This window comes from Aristolochia californica, unplaced genomic scaffold (assembly GCF_029961685.1).
Source record: "Aristolochia californica isolate CCGP_79_NKW_82.1479 unplaced genomic scaffold, dmAriCali1.0.hap1 SCAF_15, whole genome shotgun sequence".
Taxonomy (NCBI): domain Eukaryota; kingdom Viridiplantae; phylum Streptophyta; class Magnoliopsida; order Piperales; family Aristolochiaceae; genus Aristolochia; species Aristolochia californica.
In genome coordinates, this window is record NW_027181826.1 from 21534551 (window position 1) to 21562202 (window position 27652).

The 27652-nt window shown below is 42.5% G+C and overlaps 1 protein-coding gene across 4 annotated transcripts in view; it reads right to left on the minus strand.

The window, feature by feature from the left end:
- LOC137952259 (nuclear-pore anchor-like) overlaps positions 1-27652 on the minus strand; it is a 90348-nt gene that overhangs the window by 47874 nt on the left and 14822 nt on the right. For all 4 annotated transcript variants that reach the window (XR_011112205.1, XM_068799372.1, XM_068799373.1 and 1 more), the window contains exons 10-14: positions 16534-16660; positions 16353-16445; positions 15479-15527; positions 7646-7749; positions 1875-1943 (exon numbers count right to left, since the gene is read on the minus strand). Coding sequence is in view for 3 of the 4 variants with exons in the window: in XM_068799372.1 (XP_068655473.1) it covers positions 1875-1943; positions 7646-7749; positions 15479-15527; positions 16353-16445; positions 16534-16660 (442 nt within the window). In the remaining variant the exon portion in view is untranslated. The remainder of the gene's footprint in view (positions 1-1874; positions 1944-7645; positions 7750-15478; positions 15528-16352; positions 16446-16533; positions 16661-27652) is intronic.

Below are 27652 nucleotides of genomic sequence, written 5' to 3' on the forward strand. Positions count from 1 at the left end.
AGACAAATTACAGACTATAAACGAAGAGGCATAACATAATACACAAGTACGAAATGACTAAAATACCCTTCACTTTCAAATACTCCCCCTACCGTATATGTCATAGAGCCCCAGCTTATTACAAGAATTGATAAACTCATGCTTCCCAAAAAATTTGTAAAGACATCACCAAACTAATCAGCAGACATCACATAAAGAGTAATAATGGTCCACTTTTTTTTTTTTTTGAAAAACAATGAAGTTTATTCAAGGCAAACCAAGAACAAACAGCAACTAAGTAGGAATCTCTCCCCCCCCCCTTTTTTTTTAGAAAAGATGATTTTATTTACGAGGAAACAGAATACAAATCAAGGGAGCAAACCTCTAAACACAAGGGATTGGAGGGTTGCTCCCCGAAGCTCTCCCCTAATAACAAGCAATCTGAGAAAGCGTCTTTGTTTAGCAAGGGAATCAGCTAATGCATTAGCTGCCCTTGGAACATGAATCCAAGTACAATCAAAGTCTACAATTTCGTGAAAAATTTTTGCAACGACGCCAAGGAGGACCGTTCACAGTGGAGCCTCAGCTAATTACAGATTTGGAGTCGCCTTCAATCAAGAATTGGCTGTTAAAACCGATCCCTTAAGATGATGAATCCATGGAGAATCGCGTGAATGTCAACTGTTGTAGAGTCAGTTATGCCCATGGACCAGAATAAGAAGCTAGGCTTGGCTGGACTGGACATTTGGGCAAATTGCCTTCCAGTTTTCTCAAAGATGAAGTCCCCAGAAATGCTCAAAAGATTTCCTGGTATGAATCCATGCAGTAATCAGACCAAAATAAGAGTTGCATGCTCTTCGGCATGCATTAACAATTTTTAGAGAAAGATGTCATGGTCAGCTCCCTGTTGAATGTTGACTCCAAAAGCATTATCAGATAGTGCATTGGAAGCAAAGACCCACCTTGGCAGCGTTGTCACTATTTTTTAGAGATTCAAGATTTGTCTAGCAACATTGTTTATAATTGCAGTCATGTTCATTCTTTAGCAAATAGTTTTGTTAACCCTTTAGCTAGAGAGGTGTTTCCCTCCAATATTCATTGTTAGAGATTACCCTATGTAATGTTCCTGTTTGCCTTCAGGCCTGAATGAAAAGCACCTGTACTAATAAAAAAAAAAAAAAAAATAGAGAGAGAGAGAGATAGAGAGAGAAACACCATTTCTCTCCTTTTTTCTTTTTTTCTCTAGCATTGATTTGCTTCCAAACAACGAAAAATTAATATTTTCTTTTCGATTCTTTTTTTCTTTTTCCTTTCTGTGCTGCCAAACCCACCCTTAAAGGCCAGAAGACCAAAAGCTAACAAAGAACATCAGCAGGGAGGCCAAACAACAATAAATTGCAGGCCAACCCCCTCATAAGCAAAATTATCTGCCTGACAGTTGGCAGACCTGTTTCCATAGACAATTACAACTGGAAGAGTGGCTAATGATCTCTTCAACTTCTGTCAAAGGCTTTCAAGGAGGTTTTTTCAACTTCTTACACCAACTAATGACAGAAAAAGTGTCACCCCCCACATCAAGGGGCTCAGGAAAAGAGTTGCTTTAAATTTTAAGGCCTTGAAGAACAGATTGAACTTCTCCATTGCTTGAGTCAAAGGTTCCCAAAGACCCAGCAAAAGAGAGAAGGATAGCTCCCTCATGATTTCTGAAGACTCCACCTATCCTTGCCAGTCTAGGTTGCCTTTAAAGCACCCACCAAAGTTTAGTTTGATTCATCACTTTGCAGGGCTTTCCATTTTCCAATACTAGTATAAGAAACAAATGTTTCCTGGTTCCCAATCCCAGTCATATCCATGCATCAGAAAAGAAAAGAATAAATAAACCCTACTACTTTTACCTGCTTTTGAAGATCGGCTATCTCTTTCTGGGCAATATCATAATCTAGTTCATGCCTCCTCAAGTCAGCCTGACGAAAGATCAGGAAAAGTAGTACCATTAATTATAAAACTAAGGGAACATCATTTCAAAAAAAAAAAAAAAAAAAAAACAAAGGGAACTTGAATAAGCACAAAAACAAACAATAACAACAACAACAACAACAAAAATAATTGTAATAACAAATATAGTTAACCATAGTTTAAAGACTAAGTATCAAATCAACCATGGTAAGAGCCAAAGTAAATGGGCAAGAAACCCCCTAAGTAGTTCATAGAAGTACAGTGAAGTTTAAATATTACCCACCATTTGCAATCACAGAAGCCATCAACGATTTTATTAAACTCGACATCCTAGTTGATATTCTTAAATCTGGTGCAACATTTATTTGGTCTAAATGGTCAGGTGTTCACAATCATGTCAAAACTGGGCCAACTACCACATTCAAGTGGCGTGATCTTTTTTCTCGAATAGCAAAATGTTTGATTAGTAAAAAACAATTACATGATAGCTGCCCCCTTGGCGCCACTGGCCAATCACTGATTGCATTGCTGACATTGTGTCATCCATTCATTGTAATTGGAACCTCGTTCCTAGATTAGCCAATTCTTTGTCTGATAAATTAGCAAAATTCGAAACCTCCCTACAATCTCTCATTGTTTGGGAAGGCTTCCCCTCTTGTAATCTGCTCGTTTGAGCTCTCTTAATAAAATTCAACATCATTTCAAAAAAAAAAAAAAAAATTACATGAAAATGTCCAGCCCCTACAACCAGGCGGCTAGAACATTTTCCAAATCCCATGTCCAAGCTCTGTCATAGTAAACTTCCTACCATCACCCTGTAAGTCAACTAAATGGGGTCCCTCTCCTGGTGATTAGAACCTGTTCCTCCGCCAAGGCCTCAACAATGAGGAAGCCACCCTAGCCTCCTCCCTTCTCAAGTTACTGCAGAACATTACTATTCGTCCAAATGCCAAAGACAAGATCATGTGGCACCTTGAACATGATGGCATCTTCTCTATTTCCTCCCGCTACCATCTCATCAATGGTTGGCCCCCCTCGGCAGATCCTAGCAACATCTACTGCATCTGGAAGTTGGCCACCCCTCTCAAAGCAAAATTCTTTCTCTGGTGTGACGTCAAAGACAGAATTCTCACATCCTTCAATCTCCACTGACAGGGTAACACCTCCCCATCCCTACCATGTACATTCTGCAATGTTGTTGAGGAAACAACCAACCACCTTCTCCTTCATTGTCACTTTGCCTGGTCTGTTTGGTCCAGCATCTTCAACCACTTCAGCCTTCAATTATGCCTTCTCAGTGACCTCCTCACTACACTAAAGATCAGTTCAAGGCCCCATCTTCCCACCTTAGATAAAATCTTGATCTCCTCGGCCGTTGGCCACACTCCTTGGGCCATCAGGAAAGAGTGCAACAACAGACATTTCAACTTCAAGGCCTGCTGTCCTGGGAAGGTTGTCAGCAAAATTATTGGCCAAGTGTCAGATTGGATTCATACCAGAAAAGAATTCAGATATATCAGCACTTCCCTTTGTCTCAATTGATCAACTATTGCCGATATGACTTGCCATCAACGTCCACCCACCAAAATAGCTTGGATCCCTCCTCTCGTCGGCTTCCTTAAGCTAAATTTTGACAACAGCGCCCATGGGAACCCTAGCATAGCTGGTTTCGGTGGTATTTTCTGGGATGCTGATGGCCGATCCCTCCTCGCTTACTCGGGACCTATGGGTGCTGATTCTACGGATGCTGAACTCTTTGCTCTCTATCAAGGCCTCCTCTTCCGGCACCATCTCAGCAGTCCCCTCATTTTTATTTTTATTTTATAAAGATGTATTTATATAAACAAGAGAAATTACAAAAGAGGACGGAGCAGATCCCTCTCAGCAGTCCCCTCATTATCGAAGGTGACTCGCTGGTCGTCATCAACTAGTGTTCTACCGCCTCAGCTCCTCCTTGTAGTCATTGGAGTGTTCTTCAAAAAAAATTCTATCTTATTTCCCCCCTTAAAAGTTGTTGAAACCAGTGTGCTAAAAGGCTCGAACCTATTAGGAACCCCACAAATCTTATACAAGGAAGGGCCCATTTGATACAAACAAATAATCCAACACTCCCCCGCACGGGGAAAACCCGTGGACAAACTCACCGGAAAAACCCGGGACAAATTCACCAGAAATACCTGGGACAAATTTGGTGAGAGCGGGACTCGAACTCGGGACCAACCTACTCTGATACCATGTTAAATTGGGTCCAAGGCCCTATCACAAAAGAGGGTCTACACGTGAGGGGGAGTGTTAAGGAATAATCCCACATAGATTAGTGAGTACAAAGATCTTGAGTTTATTAGTTGGTAGCCAACTTAGAAAACCTCTTTACCAACTAATAAACTCAAGATCTTTATACTCACTAATCCATGTGGAATTATTCCTTAACAAATGTTATTGAACTCACACCCCCAGATCAACAAACTCGTTTGCTGATTCTCTTGCTAAAAACGGAGCCTTCATTCAATCCCTTGTTGTATGGGGAGAGCTCCTCTAATTTCTGTTTGTTTGCTTTGGCTATTTCTAATCAAATTTCGCTTTTAAAAAAAAATAGGTTCCCTCTCCATTCAAATTTATTGTTCATTGGAAGGAAAACAGTGTCCCTCATTAGGGATGGTGGAAGACTACTAGCAAGTCCAATAGAGTTTCTTGAATAATTTTCACTAATACATGGCAGATTCTGAAAATTAAGAAGACTTCACAACCCCCCCCCCCCCCCCCCAATTAATAAAAAACAGTTAGAAGAGTGTCCAAGCCCTATGAGCAAGCAGCCAGAACTTTTTCAAATCCCATGTCCGAGTGATGTCAGAGCCTAATTCTAAACGTCAACCTTTTTCAAATCCCATGTCCGAGCTATGTCAGAGCCTACTTTCTGACCATCATTCTATTCTCCTTGATTGTACGTCAAACAAATGGGACCCTGTTCCATTCAAATATAATGTTCATTGGAATGAAAACAGTGTATCTCATTACGGATTGTGGAAAAATATTAGGTAGTCCATTAGGAGTTTCTTGCATATCTTCACCTGCAGAATGCTTTTTTCTGAAAATCAAAACTTTACAACCACCACCCCCTGGTTTTTCTTTGCTAATCCCCCATGAGCAACCTCATTCTCACAGTAAAACTCAAACTTAAAGAAGAAGAGCAATACCCCAATATCCCAGATCCAAGCTTGCTGCAAAAGCAATGCAAGAAACTAACCACTTTTAAGTAGGAAACTATCACTTACATCGTACTTAATTGAAAATTCAAGGGAAACAGCAAGGTGCCACTAATTAAAACATTCTATTTTAGACTTTTAACTAGTATGTTGCTACTTACTTCAACTTTCGAGTTAAAAACTTGAGATCCAAATATGTAAATCAGTTGTCTTTGATTTGATCCCCCTCCTTTGGTAAAAAAACATGAATAATGTTAGAAAATATCCTGATTCTTGAGCAAATTCTTCACAACCCCATTGTACTGCATCTACCATCTCATCAACTAGAAGGAGGCTTCCATGCACAAACACCACAAAGGCTTGGTAATAAGCCAATAAAATACATTAACCAAGACCCTCTAATTAAATAGCAACGGAGACGTAGTAACAAAAAACTTCCTGCTTGGACAAATTTTGTTGGCTCAAAATAGGGTTACACAGGTTCCACTGGGCTTCTGCCTCCTCACTTGCACTAAACTCCTGCCAGGCACTCTTTATCAAGCCTGTGTTGGTGCTTCAACCATAGTCTAGCATATGTAGGACTGACGCAAGCCTCAAACACCAGATCTTCTGGTCAAACTAGCTAGAAACATTTCCCAAACATGCCTTCATGAGGTAGAAGCCCTCGAAACCAGCCAACTCCTTCAATCCTAGGATTACCACTAAATAACTGAAATTGAAGATGACTAACTAATCTGGAAATCGAGCACTTTGGGCCTCTTTCCTGTAGCATCCTTTTACTATGTTCCTATAAGTAGATATGCTCTAAATAAGCCTCCATGCTCCTTGTCATGGAAAGTCCACACACCAGTAAAAATCATTCATTCCTTAAAAACTTCAATCCTAGGATTACCACTAAATAACTGAAATTGAAGATGACTAACTAATCTGGAAATCGAGCACTTTGGGCCTCTTTCCTGTAGCATCCTTTTACTATGTTCCTATAAGTAGATATGCTCTAAATAAGCCTCCATGCTCCTTGTCATGGAAAGTCCACACACCAGTAAAAATCATTCATTCCTTAAAAGTGTTCCACGCAAGGCAAGATCATTCAAAACAACTTAGCCATCAAAAACCATAAGGCAAATTCCACAACAAAAAGGTTAAATCCATGTGCCATGAATCACATAATCACTTGGCCCAGAGCAAGAATCACGGCATCACCGTTTCAACCAAGACAAATTCACTTTTGATTCCCTTAAGCTTTATGGTGCCTAAATAATTCTATTCTGTTGAATCTTTTTTCCCCTTGTTGTATAATATTGCTCTTATAGGTGCCTTTGTACATTCTATTTTCTTGGAATTATGCATAGACACAGAAACACACATCCCTCACTCCAGAAAAACAGATACACATCACCCTAGAATATTGCCCCAATTATCCATGACTCAGAGCTGAACTTCTGCATACTTTCACTAACCCTAATCATGATGTAACTCATGTGGCAAGGTTATCTGGTCTTATCTAATATGTAGACATATGACGCTATAAGTTCACTGTGGGCTATGACCAATTAGAAAAAACTTACTGGTCTAGCTTTAGCACATTTAAATGGCTTTAAGAGTATGATTTGTAATAACCACTCTTCAAGCTATAACCCAACTTAAAATTTGTCCAATAGGGATCTTATTTAATAGATATCTTTTAAGACATTTATGACCAAAAAAACTTGGCCCATCATTAAACATGAGGCATGTTACACGACGTTGCACATCTGGTGCACAACCACCCAATAGGTTCAATATTACAATAGTAGGATCAATGCTCCAATATTGGCTGTACTACGAGGATCTGACATCAAGAGATACATCCTCACTACATGCATTAGCAGGCTATTTTACTGCAGAGCATATTATTTGTTCCCGCTTCAGCTATCTATAAAAAGACAAGCTAGTAGAAAGCTCTCCACAAGGAAAATTAACTTTTTTGGGGACAGCTCCTCCTTTTTGGTTCTCTTAATAAAATCACCTTTCATAAAAAAATAAAAAATAAAAAGAAAGAAAGCTCTCTACAAGGACAGAGAACTTTGAGAATGGTTAAAAGGAACTATGAGCAGTCACATTATAAAAGAGGCATAAAAACCCTATAGGAAGGGTATTCTTGCCTTATTTCCATTTTGATTATAGGTAGCTAACAAAATAGAACCACTGGCATTAGAATGCACTGTTGACATCATCCTAGGATGGTGTATGGATGTAGGTAAATTCCAAAATAATGTACGAAATTAACCATAAAAGAGAAATTTATGATTCCTGTATAACATGAACTAGTCCACATTGGAATGAAACAGGTGAAACATCAGTATCTGCCTGTACACAAAAAAAAAAAAAAAAAATGCAGGCATAACAAATAATATCAAGAAAAGATCTTCCAAGTTCTTCAGAAAACAAGCAACATTCTAGAATTCTCTAACCATGTATCCTATAAAAATTCATTTATTCATGAGAAAAATGGGATGGGAATATACTTTCAACTCCCAGATGGTACTCTCAAGTTTAGCATGCTCACTACGTGACTGCTGCAGTTTCTGATCCATTAATTTGTAAGCTTCCACCATTCTCTCATGCTCAGCTGCATTCACCCATAATAATAATAGTTAGCATCCCAAGAGTTCCTACAAATAAGATTAGATTCCCAGCAAGCTCCCTTAGACTAACTGCAAATAAACATACAATTCAAGTCCCCCAGAAGTGATCCCTCATATTATAAGGTCCCAGATCTCACAACAAAATCATTTTAGTACAAGTTCAGAATGGCATTCACAATGCTTCTAAAACCAAAGTAGCCCAACCTGCAGCTTGGCCAGCTCTAGTTCAACCCACTTCAACCAGGTTCATCCACTGGTTGGATCGGTATGACATTGTAACCAGAAACAAGTTAAAAGAACACTAAAGGTAATCCCTGGTCCCTTGGTACTCAAACACATGTCACCCTTGGTGTTTGTTTTATTCTCTCTTTGCTTGCAATAAAATCATTACCTTTTCAAAAACAAAAACTTGAAATACTTGAGCTCAAGAGGGAAAGAAAGAAATAATAAAGATACTGAAACAAAAGAACAAAAGAAGACTAAAGACAAAGCTACAAAATGGACAAAGCAAATACAAAGAAGCCACTAAGAGGGGCAAAATTTGAAGGGAATTCTCAACAACAAGACACTTTTGGAAAACTCCAATCCAAGCAATAGAATCAACTACATGATTGGCCTCATAGTGAGTATGCATACACAATATAGTGAGTTAAGTGGCAATGTCCATAATCTCGTCAAAAAACTGATGAAGACAGAAAGGAGGGAAACAAAGAATCACCTTCAATTACAAGCAAACCAGAGAATTAATGTCAAAAGAGTTGAATACCCTAAAGGAGGGCTATTCAGAACCTAGTAGGCAAACAAGACATACCTCACACTATCATGGATGACACCAGCACCTCCCCCCGCTTAGCATGAGAGCTCTCGCAAACTCAAGTTTGAGCTAGCCCTCATCTAAGGGAATCCACTCATGAACTTTGATAGGGCGAGACACCGAGGCAGCCACATGCATCCCAAATTCCTTGACAATAAACTAGAAATGTTGTGGAACTCTAGGAGTGTACTAGCTCAAAAAAAGAAAAATCTCAATAAAGCCCCTAGGCAAGAGGAACATGCTTTAAAAATGCAGCGACTATGCTCCTCCCAAATGGACAAATAAACAGATCCAAACTAAAGCAGCCACAATAGTCTATCAAACTTAGAGAAAAGTAAACTGAAGAAAACCACAATGGAATTTAAGAAAAAAAAAAGGAACCAGGAAAACAGCAACAGAAGCAATATTTGCTAAGAATAGCCCCAAAATTGAAGAACTAAAGGGGCCATTGGCAAATAAATGATCAATGGATTCATCATGGAAGCATAGCTTGCACCGTCTACTCTTCAAGATGCTTACATAAGCTAGTCCACAATCAAAATGTTGCTTTATGCCACACACCATAGAAAATAGGTAATTTTAGGATGTAGACAGATGGCCTATGCGAGGGAACAAGTCAACAATGTAAATCCCTGAATGTGAAAGACACATAGGCCAAGAAAACAAACTCCTAAAGTGGTTTTAATCTAGACAAAGTGGTTTGCTTTGAGGCCAAAAAAATTATTTTCTTGTCGAGCAAGCTAATCTCAAAAAGGCTCATGACTGGTGAGACTCCCCCTTGAGGTTGAGGTTCCACAAGCTACACCGATCATTGAGTAAGGAGTCACTCACCAAAACATGAAAATCTCTGACCAACTGAAAGAAGTTAGGGTAAGCTTCGGTAAAAGGGAGCTAACAAAACATACATTGGCCAAAATCTTGGTATGTGAACTATTGCAAGAATGAGCAATGATCCCTTGCTTAATGAAGTTTTTGAGCAAGCAAATTGATTTCTTTTTTGTTTTAAAGTAAATGATGTTGAGCTTTATTAAGAGAAGGTCAAACGAGCAGATTTTCAGGGGGGGGAAGCCTTCCCAAACAATGAGAGATTGCTAGGAGGTTCCGAATTTTGCCAATTTATCAGCCAAAGAATTGGCCGATCTAGGAACGAGGTTCCAATTACAATGAATGGATGACACAATGTCAGCAATACAATCAGTGATAGGTCAGTAGCACCAATGGGGGGAGCTACCTTTCGAACACTGACTGATGACAATCTTTGAGTCTCCTTCAATAAACAGCTTCCCATGGAGACGCTCTTTGAATATTTGGAAGCCAAAAAGAAGAGCACTCACTTCAGCAATATTTGAATCAGCAATGCCCACTGGCCCTGCATAGGATAGAATAGGGTCTCCACTGTTGCCTCTGAAAACATCACCTGCTCCAATCGGCCCAAGACAACGTAAAGCATTGCCATCAAAATTGAGTTTGATGCAGTCGTAAGGGGGAAGATCCTAGGTGGCCATAATGGGAGTCCTGCAAGAGCCCGCCAATGTTCGATCAAACCCCAATTTTCCCAAAGGGAAACACCCGATAGAGAGGTAAACTCCTTCCTGGTATGTAACCAACTCGAGATGAGGCCCACTGCATGAGAAGCCATGTTTTCCGGGGTACTACCTTGGAGCTGAATCTACGGTTATTACGCTCGAGCCATAGGCACCATGGGACATGCGCAAGGCATGCCAAGAGAATTAACTTACCCAACCTAGGAAGGCGGATCCCCATAACCATCTCAAAGTGCCAAAGAGGTGGAGACCAATCTTTTTAAAGATCTTCATCCAGATTTGCCAAGAAAAATAACAATGTAATAGAACATACTGGACTGTCTCGTCGCACACACCACAAAAGGGACAAGTTCGATCGGGGGCTGTGTAGCCTCTGTTATGGAGGTTGTCAGAGGTGAGGATATGTTCCATGATGGTCGTCTACACAAAAAATTTGATTTTACTAGGCGCTGAGAGCTTCCATGCCAAGTTTGCCTTGTGCTCATGCATGCTATAATCTTGTTTTCTGATATGAGAGTAGGCGGATGCAATTGTGAATCGGCCATTAATATTGGGCTTCCATGTCAGTTTATCAACTGCATGCTCACGGATAATAATTTTGTTGAGTCTGGAGAGGAGAGCAAAAAGTTGAAGTTTCCTCATCATTTAATCCCTGACGAAATGTGAGACTCCATGAGCAGTCTCTCCAAGAACCTGCCACTGAGCAGGAGAGATCCCTCGCCGAGAGCCCTGGGAAATCCTTGGAGAGGGGAGCAGGGGCCGCACCATTCGTCCGACCAAAAGAGGAGAGTTTTTCCATTGCCTGTGTGAAAAAAAGTTGCATGTCTGAATACTAGGAGGAGCTTTTGAATTGATTTCCATATCGGGAATAAGAGGCAAGTGACGCCACCCTCCCTCCACCAGGCACCCGAAAATTGAAGGTAGAACCTGACCATATCTCTCCATAGGCTATAATGCTTGACATTGAAGTTCCAGATCCATTTGAGCAAAAGGGCATTGTTCATCTCCTCCGTAGGCTGGATGCCTAAACCACCTTGATTGTGGGACCTGCAAATATCCTTCCGACTCACCAAATGATATTTGAAGGTGTTCTCTAATCCTCTCTAGAGAAAACGCCGACAGATGGCGTCAATCCCGTAGCAAACAGAGGTCAGACAGTGCATGAAGGATAGTAAATAGTTTAGCAGTCCTGCCAAACAAGACTTGAGGAGAGTGAGTCACCCCGCAGTAGATAAAAGTTTGCCCCTCCAAGTAGCTAGTCTCTTTTCAAATTTCTCAATAAGGAGGGACCAAAGCGTCACCGAAGGCTAAGAGTCAAAAAAGTGGGAGCCCCAGATATGTAACTGGCAAATTTCCTAATGAGCACCCCAAATAGTCAGCCATACCCTAAAGCACAAATGAGTCAATGTGATAGCCTAGGAGAGTGGTTTTCTTCCGGTTATGTTCTGACCAAAAGCCAATTCAAATAGTCCCAATACAGCATGTAGCTTCCTAATCTGATCCATAGTACCAACCCCAAAATAAATGGTATCATCTGCAAATTGAAGGATCGGCACATCAAAGGTTGTGCAGTCCGTCGTGGGGAGGAGTCATCCCAAGTTCTTGGCCGAATAGATCAAGGAGGATAGATATTTTGCTACCACATTGAAGAGCAAAGGGGAAAGGGGGTCTCCCTGTCTAATTCCCCTGGATCCCTTAAAATACCCACATACCGTTCCATTGAGAAGAACGGAGTAGCTCGTAGAGGAGATGCATCTTTGAATCAAAAAGCACCATTTTTTTCCTGAATCCCATCTTCCCCAAGTGAGTGTCCAGAAGCTTCCAATTAACTCTGTCAAAGGCTTTATCGAAATCAAGCTTGAGAATGAATTTGGGGTGCTTTAAAGCCTTAAAATGGTGGATGAGCTCGTGACATGCCATGGCCGAATCTACTATGTTCCTTCCCTTGATAAAAACACTATGGCCATGATGAATGGCAATAGGGAGAACTGCCCAGAGGCGATTGGCAAAGAGGCGTGTAATCACCTTGTAGGCACTGGTGGTGAGACTAATCGGCTGGAAGTCAGATGGAAGTTATGCCCCTTCTTTTTTAGGGAAGAGGGCAATAAACGAAGCTCTGATGCTCCTAAATCTGATGTCATGCTGATAGAATGAGTGAACCATGTAGTCAATGTCATATCTGATGAGAGGTCAGCATCGGTGATAGAATTCCCCGTTGAAACCGTCCGGACACGGAGTGCGACCCAGGGCTGCTTTTTCAATTCCCCTCCTGGAGAAAGGGAGTTCAATGAGACTAGTTGCAGCCGAAGGGATAGCCTGGAAATGAACCCTTTCGAAGAAGGGCGGACTGGTTGACAATCAGAATATAAATCTGCAAAAAAAATCACCAGCGAGTCTGAAATAAGGAATCGATCCGAGGCAATCTCACCATTTACGCTAAGTGTAGAGATGCGGTGGGCTTTTCTCCGTGCAAAGGCGACTGCGTGGAAGAATTTAGTATTGGCATCCCCATCGGTGAGCCACTTAAATCTTGCACGCTACTTCCAGTGCACGAGCTCACTGTGAGTGAAGGACTGCATTTGCTCTTGGAGGGCATATCTCTGTGTTACTTCCGAGTAAGAGAGGCTTCTAGATTCCTCCTCTGAAGTCTAGAGTGGCAATCTGAGTAAGGACGAAAGCTCTCTCGGCTAAGGAAGAGGCCCCGAACCGTAGCAACGGCTTCAGTAGCTTGAGCTTGGCTGGGAAGGTCCCATCGCTCAGGCCAGCAACGACCATCCTCTCCCAGAAGGATTGTTAGATAGATGGGTGCGCCATCCATACATTGTTGAATCTGGAAAAGAGGGGGGGGGGGGGGGGGGGGGGGAATTGTCAAAGTCGATATCCACCCGAATCGGCCAATGATCATAAACGACCCTATTTGAGAACTTTGCCTATGACATTGTTGTATAACTAGAGCCAGTCATTGTTTGCTAAGAAGCGGTCAAGCTTAGAGAGGACGGGGGGTTGTCTGCCATTTGAACTAGTGAAGATCTTCCCAGATAGGGTAATCTCAGTTAGGCCCCAGCCGCCAATAAAGTCTGCAAATAGCCTCATGGAGGTAGTGATTCTCCGGGAGGGCAGGTATTTCTCATGGCAGAAGCGGGTATCATTGAAATCTCCCGCAAGCATCAAAGAAATGGGCCACCTCTGACAAGTCCTCAAGAGGTCATCCCATAAGAGATGTCGCTCATGGCATCTGGTAGGGCCATACACACCACTAGGCACCTAATGTTCCCCGATCCTTTGTCTCTCAACTTGATTCCAAGGGAGTAAGTGCCACAACAACGATCAAGCACCTCAATAGTATTGATGTCCCACACCATCAGAATGCCGCTAGCCGATCCAATTGCATCAATAGAAATCCATCCAAGCTCCTTAAGGGGCCACAACTCACGGATATATCCAAGGGGTAGAGAAGCCCCCTTGGTTTCTTGAAGAATATCTATATTTGCCTTGGTAGAGGCAAGGAGGTCCAGAACTGACACACGGAGACGCAAGGATCCAATTCTACGAACATTCCAAGAGAGAATGATCATTGATCACTTGTCTTCTTCTTGGACTTCTCAGGTGGTTATCTTCCAGGAGAGGCTCCGTGTAGACGGTGCCCATCACCTTGGCAAATTATCTCTGGGTTGCGGGGGTATCTAGTAGTAACAGTGGGTCCTCCCTGGAGAAGCTGTCTCGGCTAGCCTCTATTCCGGCATTGGTAGGTGGCAAAGGGAAGAGGAGAAGGAATTTCGAGGCGAGGATTTCTCAGAGGTGAGGGAGGGGGAGAGTTCATTATCTGAGTGGTGGCTTGAGGGGTGTGAGGATTGTGGGGGTGGTTTATAGGAGGGCTTGTGGGGGTGGTTTATAGGAGGGCTTGTGGGGGTTTTAATTTGGGGGGGTGTAGTTATTTCAGGGGATAAGGCGGGAGGGTGGATGGCAGTTGTAGGTATTTGGGGGTTGGGATAGATTCTGCCTGGCATAAAATATGTGGTGGGTAGGGGGGGGGGGGGGGGGGGGGGGGGGGGAGTGTATGGCAGGCTAGAAGGAGGGACTGTCGAGGGGGCAGCTGGAATAGCATCAGTGCCAGCTGCAAGACTGTCTGGATGAGGACGCATCTGCTGGGGAGAAATAGAGACCGGGGTTGCTGATTTCAACATACTAGAGACCAATGTGAGGAACCATCTCTAGACAACTCAGACCCTTCAACAAAAAAAATATGAACTTTGTCATCCCTTTCTAGTGTACACCCAAAGAGCAACTAAGTTCGCAAGCAAAATTATAATTCCTAGAAAGTACTTCAAGTACCCGCAACTTTTGGTCTGAAAATGTCTCTTCAAGTGACTTTCCACTTCTTCACTGCCCTTAAATCATTAGTAGAGATGATTATATCATCAACACACACAATCATTACAACTCTCGTATCATGTCTAAGCATCAACGCAAAGTAGTTAGAATGGCTATGCACTACAAAGTCATTGGAACTTCTGTCAAAATTAAGCTATTAAGGGCCATATGGGGAAGAAACAGGGTCCTCAACAGTTCGAATACGTCTGGAACAGCAATTAAAAAGGTTCCTGTAACCTAATCTCAAAGCAGCCCCCCATAATATTTTAAAATCATCCACAAGCTAAGCCCAAGAAAGGACAATGTCTTTTCAATAACAGCACCAAGAGAGCAATCATGAGATGAGAAAACCCTTTATAATCTTCCAACCACCAAATCCATGGGACTGGTCTGCCTACTCATTTCCAAAGAGTTTTTACCCAATACTGAAAGGGGAATGGAAGAGATTTCAGCAAGCAACTTCGTAAGACAAACTCTGCCACAAAAAGGTGTTGCTGAGAGAACAAGACAAGTTCTCACCTTCTATTAACAAGAAGAAGAAGAAGCATTACAATTGCACTTTAAAGAAGAAAAGGCTTTTCTACAGGGTTTTCAATTTTTTGCCAAAGTTGCCTTTGCTCTTTAATGGGTGGCAAGAAAGCAGTTCTTAATGATTGGTTCCCTTCAGTTCAGAAACCTCCTTCGTGATTGCTCAAATTTTACTAGAGAGACTTGTTACATTTGTACTTTTTTAGATGTTCTACGGTGACATGTTGTGCATGGTACATCTTTGTTTGGAAAGAGGTGCATAGTGCAGATTAAGTAGCAGATTCCTTGGTTGGAGTTTCCTTCATCACCTTGTTGACGGCAAACTCCTTCCCACTTGATGCAGGCTGAATTGTTTTTTGGCCAATTTGTTAATTGCCTTTTTGCACTTTTTGTATCACTCTCTTAATGAAACACTCACTTTTTTAAATTAAAAAAATTAAGTAAAAGGAGAAATACCTCTTTCATCCAAAATGATCTCAGCTTTCTCCTCTATTTCATGTACAACCTGTGCGAGATCATTAGTCAATTAGATTGTCCAAAAATGTAATATAGGAATCATCCAGTAAAAAAACGATTATACATAAAACACTCAACAAATGTCAACACCAGAAAATTGGCACAGCCCAAAACAGATGCTAAAGTAATCCGAATTTGTATATGTCATACATAGTACATTCTACTAATGAAATAATAAAGAAACAGAAGTTTGCTCTTATCAGAGAACTCATCAAAAGGTATGAGACTGACTTTCCAAAAGATACCAGACTGCTTCAATGATGACTATAGTATCCCTGAGTAATTGCAGTTTCATGGGCCTAGTTTGGCCACCATTTAACATTACTCAAGGAATATTTGGCCCCTGATCTACCACCAAGATCCAAGCTGGACACATGTGCCTCATTCAGCAGGTAGCCTAAAATGTAGAGCAATGTTCTCTTGTGTAGACAGACCAAATATGAAGAGATCCCAAGAATGTTAGTAAAATTCATAGATAAAAAGGAGAAGCTCTTTTCATCGAGTCACAGTAAAAAACAGCAAGATCTTGATATTCTGTAAAGTTCCTCATTGACAAAATCCCTCAGTGAAATTATCAACTTTCCTGTTACATTAACTCATGCACATCATTCTGCAGATTAAAATTTCAAACTCTTTTTCTAAAAACTTATTTCTGAATTGAAATTCTATTGCACAACATAGATTTTTATGTGGGATCAAATGCCCCACTTCATCCAGGAAATAACAGTACCAAAGGTAATATCCAGAAAAAGCACAGACATAAGGAAAGGGATAATTAGTTTTCAGGGGAAAAAACATCTACGGGACAATTTACCCGTTTCAACACATCCTCTGAGTGCTTCAGAGCCCATCTTTCATGTCGCAAGGCATCAGCAGCTTCTTGATATTTCTCATACATTTTAGCCAACTGAAAGCACAAAGAAATGTCGTTTCAGCTATGATAACAGGAATCACATGAAAGAGATAAAGGCAAAAAGAAAAGAAGATTTACTTACACTCCAACCATCGCGCAAAAGAGATGCTGCCAAAGCGGTACCTGAAATACCTGCCGGTACTTGTGGTACGAGTAAGAGACAATTCTCTTCTTCACTTTTATCATCAGTTTCATTTCCACCAACCCTTCTGCAAAATAAACAACATCAGAAGTAATGGTTATGAACTGTTATGAATTTCTAATTCAAGCATGAGACACTGAATTAAACAGCTAACGTACGAGGTAACTGATACTATTCCATGCTGTTGGTAGGTTAGATTTCCACAATTCTGAGACCCAGAGAAGTTGTTGTGAGAAAACATTCTTGCATTGGGATCCATGAAGAGGTCTTATAATTTCAGCTAGTCATTTTGTGTGGTATCAGCTCAATCTCCATATGGTATGAGAGAAAATTGAAGGCAGTATGATTCTGTTTAACGTCTATGTGTGTATCTTCTCTGGCCCATATGTCTATGTTCTCCACACCTTGGTCAGCGTGACACGTTAGCTGTAGAATGCAGGGGACTGTTGAGGTAATAAGTCCCAACATTCTAGGAAGATGAAAGTAAGAAACGTGATTGTTAGACAATAATTTCACATTCTCTGGGACTTGGAAAGATCAAATGTTTATTGAATGGGAAAAGATCTTTAACTTCAGCCAATCATTTTGTGAAGAATCAGTCCAACCTTTTTTTTTTTTTTTTTTGAGAAAGGGTAATTTTATTAAGAGAAAGAAAGCAGAAAACAAAAGTCAAGGGAGCAAACCCCTAACAAGAAGGGATTGTAGGGTAGCATCCTGTTTAGCAAGTACATCAGCAACCGAATTGGCGGATCTCAGAATGTGAGTCCAAATACAATCAAAGTGTGAAACAATAACCATAATCTCAAAGAAAACATCCCAGTGGCGCCACAAGGGGGCGGAAACATTAGTACACCAACCAATCACCACCTTGGAATCCCCATCAATGTGAAAAGGACCCTTGCAGTGATCGCTAAAGATGTGGAGCCCGTTAAGGAAGCCATGAAGCTCAGTAGTCGTCGAATTTGAAATACCCAAGGTGCCCGCAAAGGAGATGAGTTGATTACTAGAGGGATCATTATTACTCACCAAAGCCGGCAATCCTGGGAATTACCAAGTGAAGAACCATCAAAATTAAGCTTAAGGAACTCAGGCCAAGGCAGGGACCATTCCATAACAATGGGGGGCCTTGAGTGAGTATGTAACCGAGCCAGGCAATGCCAATTATCCCGAATAGTGGCACCAAAAAAGGGGAGAAGGCCTTCTTGGTGAGCAATCAAGAGGAAATATGCCTTGAGATACTGTCAACAACTCTCTCCAGGGAATATAACTTGGCATTGAAACGTCTGTGATTCGCTCATTCCAAAGACCCCAAGGAATGAAAGCAGTACAAGCAAAAAGAATCAACCACCCCATCCCAGTAAGAGCAGTACCAAATAGCATCCTACTGGCAATAATCAAATCTACAGGCAGACAAAATTGTAAACCGAAGCGACGAAGAATAGAGGTCCACACGAGCCATGAGAAAGGGTATAAGAGGAGATGGTTGATTGATTCCTCCTAGTTGCATAGCGAGTAAAAGAGATCAATCAAGGAGTGACCTCTCCGTCTAAGAATATCCACCGTAAGGATCTTATTGAGGCAAGCACTCCACATGAAAATTTTGATCCTAGGAGGAGCGCACAAAGAGCCAAGTGAAGGTAACGTCGTGCTCAGCCCAATGGGACTGCCACCCTCTGATGAAACCGTAAGCAGAGGACATGGAGAAACCGCCACTCTTATTAGGCCACCAAATTAACTTGTCCTGAGCATGAGAACACAACCGCATTGATTGGATAGAGTCCAGCAGCCGGCTAGCATCAAAGGCCTCAGCGTCTAAAAGTCCTCGCCAGGGATGAAGATTCCATCCACCATCTCCAAAGCAACTGAAATCTCTCTCTATAATAATAGACGAAATAGCCCGCCAAAAGAGCTCTGAAGGGGCTCATACCCAGCCCACCAATCTCCCCAAAAATTTATCGACTTTCCATTACCCACATAAAATTTGATGGCTGAGGAGAAAGTCGGAAGGAGAAGATAAAGGGATCTCCAAATCGGTGAAAAGCATCTTCTGCTTTCTCCCAAGGTCCACCAAAGGGAGGAGCAACCAAGTTTGGTTACCACCATCTCCTTCCAGAGATTGGAAGAGATAGTGTTGAACCTCTAAATCCATTTCAAAAGTAAAGCACAATTCATGTCCTTAGATACCTAGATACTCAAACCACCCAAGTACTTGGGAATACAGACGTCATCCCAACTAACCAGATGATATTTTAAAGTATCGTTGGAGCCCCTCCAAAGGAACCTTCTTTTCATCTTGCCCACAATTTGGCAAATGGAGGCAAGGCAAGGCATGAAGGATAGGAAATAGTTTAGAATGCTGGCAATACATGACTTGAGGAGGGTGTGTCTTTCTGCTTTGCTGAGAAGCCGACCTTTCCATGTGGCGAGACGCAACTCAAGCTTTTCGACTACCGATGTCCAAAAGTCCTTATTGATGCACCCAGTGAATAAAGGAAGCCTAAGGTAAGTGGTAGGGATGGAGGAGACCGAACATCCCAATAAGCTCACCATATCCGAGAGCATCCCTGAATCAATGTTGAGAAGTCTTCCCCCATTTAACTTTTTGCCCAAAGGCCAATTCAAAAAAGGCCCAGCACCACTTTGATTCTCAAAAGAAAAACGCCTTCCATGGTACCAACCCCAAAGATGATAGTGTCGTCTACATATTGAAGGATGGGGATATTGAAAATCGGGTGATGACTAGTGGGGCCAACCAGCCGAGCTCCTTGGCTGAATAGAATATCGAAGATAGGAATTTTGCCACAATGTTGAAATGAAGTGGGGAGAGGGGGTCTCCCTGTCTCAACCCCCTCATGCCCTTGAAGTAACCGCAAATTGTGCCATTGAGAATGAGTTAGAATGAGGCCGAGCCCACATAACTCATGATCCAAAACCTCCATCTCTCGCTAAAACCCATATGACCCATCAAGTCATCCAGTTGATGCAATCAAAAGCCTTTTCCAAATCAAGCTTGAAAGCAATCCTCGGGTCTTTGGTGCGGCTAAAATGTTCAATAAGCTCGTGGGAGGCCATGGTGGAGTCAAGAATGTTCCTTCCTTTGAGGAATATGTTTTGCCCACAGTGGATGACGATTGGGAGGAAAGCCTTGAGTCGGTGCGCAAGAAATCTGGCAATAATCATATATGTTCTGAAAATGAGACTAATTTGGCCGAAAATCCCCCGGTTTTTCCACATTGGTTTTTTTAGGGACCAACTTGATGAAGGAAGCTCCAATGTTGTGGAATGTGATGCCCTTATCATAGAAACCTTGAATCATAGCAAATATATCCTCCTTAATAATCGGCCAAGCTCTTTTGAAGAAATCCCCATTGAAGCCATCAGGACCCAGGCCCTTATCATTCGCCAAGCCTAACACCGCCCGCTCAACTTCACCATGAGAGAAAGGAGACTCCAGAAGGGATCCAGCTACTAGGGAGAGGCGGGTGAAATGAAGGTGTTGATTTTTTTGTCTATTGTAGCATTCTTTCGAGTACAAGTCTGTAAAAAATGAATCAGCACATTAGTAATGGAGACCCTATCCGACATTACCTCGTTATTGATACATAATGAGGTAATTCGGTTAGATCTCCTCCTCAATGAGGCGAGGGTATGAAAAAACTTTGTGTTTGCATCCCCTTCCAACAACCATTTGAAACTATCTCTTTATTTCCACTGAATTTTTTCTTAATGTAAAATTAATTTTAAATCGGTTGAGAGAGAAATGCGTGTTGAAAATTTCGAGGATAAATACCTCTGCTCTTCCGTTGAGTCCAGATCGGTGATCCAAGAGAGAAGAGAGGCTTTCTTGGCACCCAACGAAGCATGACGGCTAGAGGATCATTCTTTGAGTTTTGCTTTAAGAAGCTTTAACTTTTGAGGGAAAAACCACTCCATTCTACCTCCGCATTGGCAATTGGACCACCATTCTTTGATAAGAGGATCAAAATTTGGCTCCAGCAACCAAGAGTTTTTAAATCAGAAAGGGGAAGAAGGTCCCCATCTACCAAAAGAGGTGGATAGAAGAATGGGCCAATGATCGAACCCCACCCTATTGAGCACCCTACCCGAAAAACAAGAAAGTGAATCCAATTTTGATAGGATTGGGAGCTACTATCCGTTGGACCAAGTATAGGTCTTCCCAGAAAGAGGGATCTGGTCCAACCCACAGCTTCTGATGAAATCAGCAAAACCCCTCATGGAAGAGGCATGTCTGTGAAAACTTCTTACTTTTTTTTTTATATTTTTCAAGTAGAAAATCTTCTTACAAGACGGGCATTGGATATTTATTTTTGAAAAAAAAAACTAAAATCAGATTTTATAATTCAAGTTGTGCTTTCCTAGAAAGGAACAGAAATCGGTTCATTTGTATCTTCTCTTGTATCCAACGAACAAAATTTTATTGTACTACTGTGTTCGGATTAGTTACTTTCTTTCTATTTGTTTTAAGTAATCTAACATGAATAGGGGCACTAACTACAATTTGCCTAGTATTTTTCTTTTAAATAAGCATTAAATGACTTGAAGAGAAGACCTTTAAAAAAAAGGAAAAATTGAGATCTACACAAATCTTGACCCTCTTCTTCATTCTCTATTTCTTCTTTCACTCCTCCTCGTGTTTGTGTCACACTACTTCTTTTCCTCCCGGGGCAAGACTCAGCATACCAGTTGAACATTGAGTCAACCATCTCTGTTTCGACCCAGCCGATTGTCTCCTCACCCCCCATTCTTGCTACCTACCAAAGGAAACGAAGAGATCAAAACAGGCCCCTCCTTCATGATGAATCCAGCAATCCTGCTTCTCCATCACAAAACCTTACCCCTAAGCGTATCCAATTCCAGCCAAGTGAAAGATCACATAGGCTTGTCAGTCAACTCCAATCCGACGTCATAGATATGATGATGAGACTTGGCAACAGATGATGAACCAGGCTAGAATTACGGGTGTTTGTTATGCACGCAATAACATTATTATTTTAATTTTTTTTAATTTACTTTATTTTATTTCAGTTAAAGAATTAATAGGCCATAGGGGCATTTTTTAAATATTTTATTTACAGGAGTATTTTTGTAATATTTTATCTTAAACCTTGTAAGGGTGAACCCTATTTAAGGGGTAAGAGTAATGAGAAAGGAAGCATTGATTTAGAGTAAACCAGGGTTTTGAGATCTCCTCAACGAGCTCAGGGGTGTGCGTTCTCCTTAACGAACCTAGGGTTTTCAAGCTTCCCTTTGGCTTGATTTTTGTCTTTCTCTTCTTCCTCCCTACGAATCCATGTGTCAAATCCGGGACCATAACAACTGGTATCAGAGCGGGAACACAATGCGCAATTCTATATCCCGAGAAAAATGGATTGCCATGCGCGATCAATGGGAAGAAAAACGTGCATGTTGTAGAGCATCTGACGAAAGATGGCGGGCATCTTACATTAAATTTTCTCACGGCCAATAGAATGTCTCCCAGAACAGAAGATGGAAAAATTTCGATCTAACTCTGTCTCGGTGAATCAGTTCGGTCGTCCCTCCTCTGTCTTGGAAAATCTACAAGCAGCGAAGCCCCAAAGGGCTGCTATTCACAACCGGAAAAAGAGGAGGCGTCGACGGAAACAAATCCGGTGGGCTTTGGCTTCCAAATTCTCACTCTCAGTCTCAATCTCGCTCTCGGCAGGCCAGTGGGGAACCAACTTCAACACATTTGAGGGTAAGCTTCTGAAACGCCATCGATTTTTAGGTCAAAACGATTGTTCCATGGGGTTGAGGGGAGCCTGAGCAGCAGCAGCGCTGCTTGAAAATTGGGGACAGAGGTTCTCTGTTCCGTGAAGCAGAGAAACAGTGCACAATTGCTGGAATTCCGGCTTGTGTGTATGAATTCCGAAATGGAATTTTTCTGGGGATTCCGGGATTGATAGAAAAAAAAATATGGATGCTGAGAACAGCAGCAGTGAGCATGTGCTTGGTCAAATTGACAACGGTGTACTGAAATTTTTCTTGTGGAGGAATTATATCAATTTTTCTGGGACAAATTATAATGTTGTGGATGCACACAGCAATAGTGTGTCTGTTTCAAAAATGGAGAATTCCAGTCTCCTGTTCTAGATAACAGTATTGTGGTGTTTGTGGAGAGCGTTCGGAGATGATGAACAAGGTTATATGAAGTATAAAGACGCCAATTTGCCATTAAATACCAGAGTTAAAGATCTTATCAGAAGAATGCCTCTGGCTGAAATGATCGGTCAGATGACACAAGCCAATCGATCTGTGCTCTCACCAGAAGTCATGAGCAAGTACTTCATTGGAAGTGTATTTGAGGGGTGGAGATAGTGTTCCTGCTCCATTTGCCACTTCCCAGCAGTGGATTGATATGGTGAACGCTTTCCAGAACGGATCACTCTCTAGCCGTCTTGGGATTCCAATGAATTATGGAATTGATGCTGTGCATGGCCACAACAATGTCTATAAAGCCACCTTATTCCCTCATAATGTTGAACTGGCAGCAACCAGGGATCCTCAGCTTGTGAAGATGATTGGAGAAGCAGCTGTTTTGGAAGTCAAGGGAACTGGGATTCAGTACATTTTTGCTCCATGTATTGCTCTTTACAGAGACCCCAGATGGGGCCGTTGCTACGAGAGTTACAGCGAGGATCCTGAGATTGTCGAGGAGATGACAGAGATCTTCTCTGGTTTACAGGGAGAAATCTTTCAAGGAGGACGACTGGGTGTTCCATATGTTGCTGGCCAAAAGAAGGTTGTTGCCTGTGCGAAGCACTCTCTTGGTGATGGCGGTATCCAGAAAGGGATCAATGAGTACATCACCATAATCGACTTCCATTCACTGCTGAGCATTCACATGCCTCCTTACTATGATGCTTCCTATGATGCCTGGCAAGGAGTTGATAGAATCACGTACCCAACTCACACCAACTACACGACCTCTGTTGCTGCTGCAATTCAAGCTGGAATCGACATGGTAATGGTGGGGTATAACTTCACTGGATTCATTGATGACCTAACCAATCTTGTGAGCAGCGGAGTCATTTCCATGGGCACTTTACTTGTCAATGACATAATGCTAAGAGTCATATGTAATTGCAAGAGATCGGTTTCTTGTTCCCAATGGGAAAATGAAAATGTTTCCAACAATTGGGAGGATACACTTGGCTCCCATCAGTAATGAATTTTTGAATGTTGAAATTGCAAACAAGTCCCTCTTTTGGCAGCAGCATAATCACTATGGGGTTGATCTTACCCTTTTACATGGACCTGCATTTCAAGGATATTTTTCTCAGCCTGTAGTAGATGCAAATGTTGGAGCTTCTGACTTAGATTGAAGGATTCGGGAGATCAGACAGGAGGAAGCTGCTGGTTTTGCAGCACTTGGGTTCTTCCACCAATTTTTTTGTGCTGCTGCTGTGGCACTGCAGAAACCAGTGTTGCCAACAGTGCCACTGCTGAAACCAGTGCTGATTATTCAGAAAGTAGTAGCAGCAGCGATGGATGGCGCACAATTCTGTTGTTGTGGGCACAACAGGTACTCCTCTGCAGGATGTAGCTAATTCTGGCCGGACAGGGACAGCAACAAAAATAATGTCTGTTCTTACTGCATGTACCATTAGTGGAGCTCTTGAGCCCAAGATGATGCCTATCTCATATTGCTGCTGCTATTGCAGTGAAGATAAGGGCACCCCAGCAGCAAGTACAAACGGAAAAATATAATGCAGCTCAATATTGTGTACAGAGACAGGACCATGGATTGGACATGGCATTGGATAAAAAATTGATAGCTTCATGCACACCTGCCTTGGAAAGTGGCCTGCCAATCTACATAGATATGCCTATTCGCAATGTGAATCGTGCCGTTGGCACAATGCTAAGTCATGGAGTGACGAAGAGATACCACATGAATGGGCTACCTAAAGATACCATCCATGTGAAGCTGACAGGAAGTGCTGGACAAAGCCTTGGTGCATTCCTCTGTCCACTCTTGATATAGAAGAGGACAGCAATGACTATGTAGGCAAGGGATTATCTGGGGGGAAGATTGTAGTGTATCCTCCCAGAAAGAGTCAGTTTGATTCAAAGGAAAATATAGTCATTGGTAATGTTGCTCTCTATGGAGCAACTGGAGGGGAGGCGTATTTTAATGGAACTGCTGCTAAGAGGTTTTGTGTGCGTAACTCAGGGGCTAAAGCTGTGGTTGAAGGGGTTGGAGATCTTGGTTGTGAGTACATGACATATGGTACTGTAGTAGTACTTGGGAAAATTGGAAGAAACTTTACGCAGGGATGAGTGGGGGTGTTGCATATGTTCTTGATATGGACGAGAAGTTTCACCAAAGGTGCAACATTGAATTGGTGGATCTTGAGAAAGTAGTAGACCACGATGATATCTTGATATCATGCTCAATGCTTACGGCCATGGTACTTTCGTCAAGCATGCTGGGCAATTTGCTGAACATGGACTGGGTCCAAAGACTGAGGTTACTGGGGACATGCTGCATTTTGCCAATGAGGCAACCATTGGGGCAGATCCCACAAAGGCTGTTAATGTCGAAGCAGAAGTTACCAGTTTGGCGCAAGCGATAGTTCAACTTGTTGTTTGGTTGATTATCCGTATTGGGGTATGCTACAGCAAGTGATGCTGGCCGTGTCAAAAAAAAAAAAAAAAAATTGCTTCTCTAGTGGATGCTCCAGTTTTGTAGTCCAGACGGCTGACACAGATACCGTGGTTGATACTTGAGAACAGGTGGAGATGTCGGTACGGGCAAGCAGACCCTACCTTCAAGCTTGAGGACCAGCTCTTTCTCCCAGGGGGAGTGTAATGTTATGCACGCAATAACATTATTATTTTAATTGTTTTTCTTTAATTTACTTTATTTTCTTTCAGTTAAAGAATTAATAGGCCACAATGGTATTTTTGGAATATTTTATTTACAGGGGTATTTTGTAATATTTTATCTTAAACCTTGTAAGGGTGAACCATATTTAAGGGGTAAGAGTAATGAGAAAGGCAAGCATTGATTTCGAGTTCTCCTCAACGAGCTCAGGGGTATGCGTTCTCCTTAACGAACCTAGGGTTTTCAAGCTTCCCTTTGGCTTAATCTTAGTCTTTCTCTTCTTCCTCCCTACGAATCCATGTGTCAGATCCAGGACCATAACAGTGTTGTCTACGACGGCTATCTAGTGAGTGATGACAAACATTCAAGAGTCCACAACCCGAGCCCTCAACGATTATTGTTTCTTGGAATGTAAGAGGAATAGACGCTCTAAGAAAACGTGCCACAATCTATCTTTTTCTCTCCCTTCACAAGCATTCAATTGTAATTCTGCAAGAAATCAGGCTTTGTTAAAAATTTGAAATGTCTGAGGCCGCGCCCATGTGTGAGACCACGAGCACGACCAAACAAGACAGTGCCGCCTGCCACCAGTTCTGGCCCCACCCTACCCCCACCTACCGGCCGTCGCATCGCCAGCAGTCCCACTGTTGTCATCTCCAACAACGGCCACCGGCGCTCCAAGCTTGTGCGAGCTCCAAAAAAACATCCTCCTACCCCCAAACCTCCTTCGTGACAGGCGTCTTGCACTGGCACGGTCAACAACCAATCATTCCACCTCATAAACCAACAAATCCCGCATCCTCCAATGGCTGAAGGATGGTCTAAACCTCACATACACCCCCATAATTTCTTTCCTCCCCCCTCCCCCCCAAAGCCTAGCTCGTGCACTTCTGCACCCAGCCGGAGACAACGACGGCCCTCACCTTCGCCCTCGTACCCCACCCCCCTTTAGGCATCCTAGGGATCACGGAATGGCTTCCTTCGACGCTATCCAATCAGTTCGTTAAATGGGCGACCATAACAAGCTTGCTAGTGGAGTTATGGCAGCTTTTGGTCTTCACTAGCATCATGGAGGAGTTCGGGTCCATCATTGCTTTGGACCCACTTACCGAGCATTGGCATCAACTCGCTGAGGCCCGAGTTCTCATCAAACCGCTTTGACATTGAGATGGAGTGCACTTCAGATGCGTCTTGGTTGATAACGCTCGATTTTGGGTCCGAATTGACATTGAAGTTATGTCTGACTTCCAACATGTGGAGTACCCCACTATCGAGGAGCCATCTGGAGGCCTGGCAACGCTTTGAGAGCAGAGCGTACTGGCTTAACTCCTCCCCAGGAAGTGTGGTCCTCCCCTTGCAGCTCTGGCACGAGCCAGTCCCCAGGCTCGCTTGTCCCCTTGCCTGCCACGTTCACCCCTCCTATCTCTCACCCCCAAGTAGGAAAAATTCCCTCACCACATACAACCTCCCCCATAAATTAACCCTTCTGACAACCTTCTTGTCAGTCGCCAGATACAGCCTACCGACACTCACCCCGTCTTTACTAAAAAAAAAGTCATACTCCATTATCCCCACATTTGGAGGTCGTCGAGTGTCCTTTGGATACGTTTAAATCCAGCCTCCTCCAATGCTCTCACCCCAGAAATCACCCTCCCGAGCATGGACTCCCTCTTTAATCTATCATTCTGACGCTGAGTCTGGGACTAGTGAGCAAGGCCGCCGTCAAAATCCCCCCCCCCCCCATAGCTACTTACTAGCGGAGGAATAGAGGTCAGCCTCGGCAACTGTTTCAAGGGGAGCCCAGTGCTCAAGTTCGTTTCTCTCGAGATCCAGAGACAGGCCTTTTTGTTTTCCTAGAACCGGGTGAAAGATCTCAGTGTTTCGTAGAGGCACTTCAGTCCAAGTAACACAAGTACGACCCGGAAACTTGGGCTCAGATCGTGGAGCTAGCAAAAGTGATGGGAATTGTCTTCACGGGGCCTCTTCTGGGGACAATCACCCCTCAGAAAAGTCGAAGAAAAAAGAAATGATCGATGATTATGCTCTGGCGGAATGTTCATGGAATTGGCTCGTCGCGGTGGCGTGCGTCTATTCGAAGCCTTCTCGCCTTTACCAAATCAAGCATTGATGTGCTTTAAGAGATTAAGGTAGCTTCTCTCCCTCTCGGCTTCGTTCGTGATAATTGGCCTT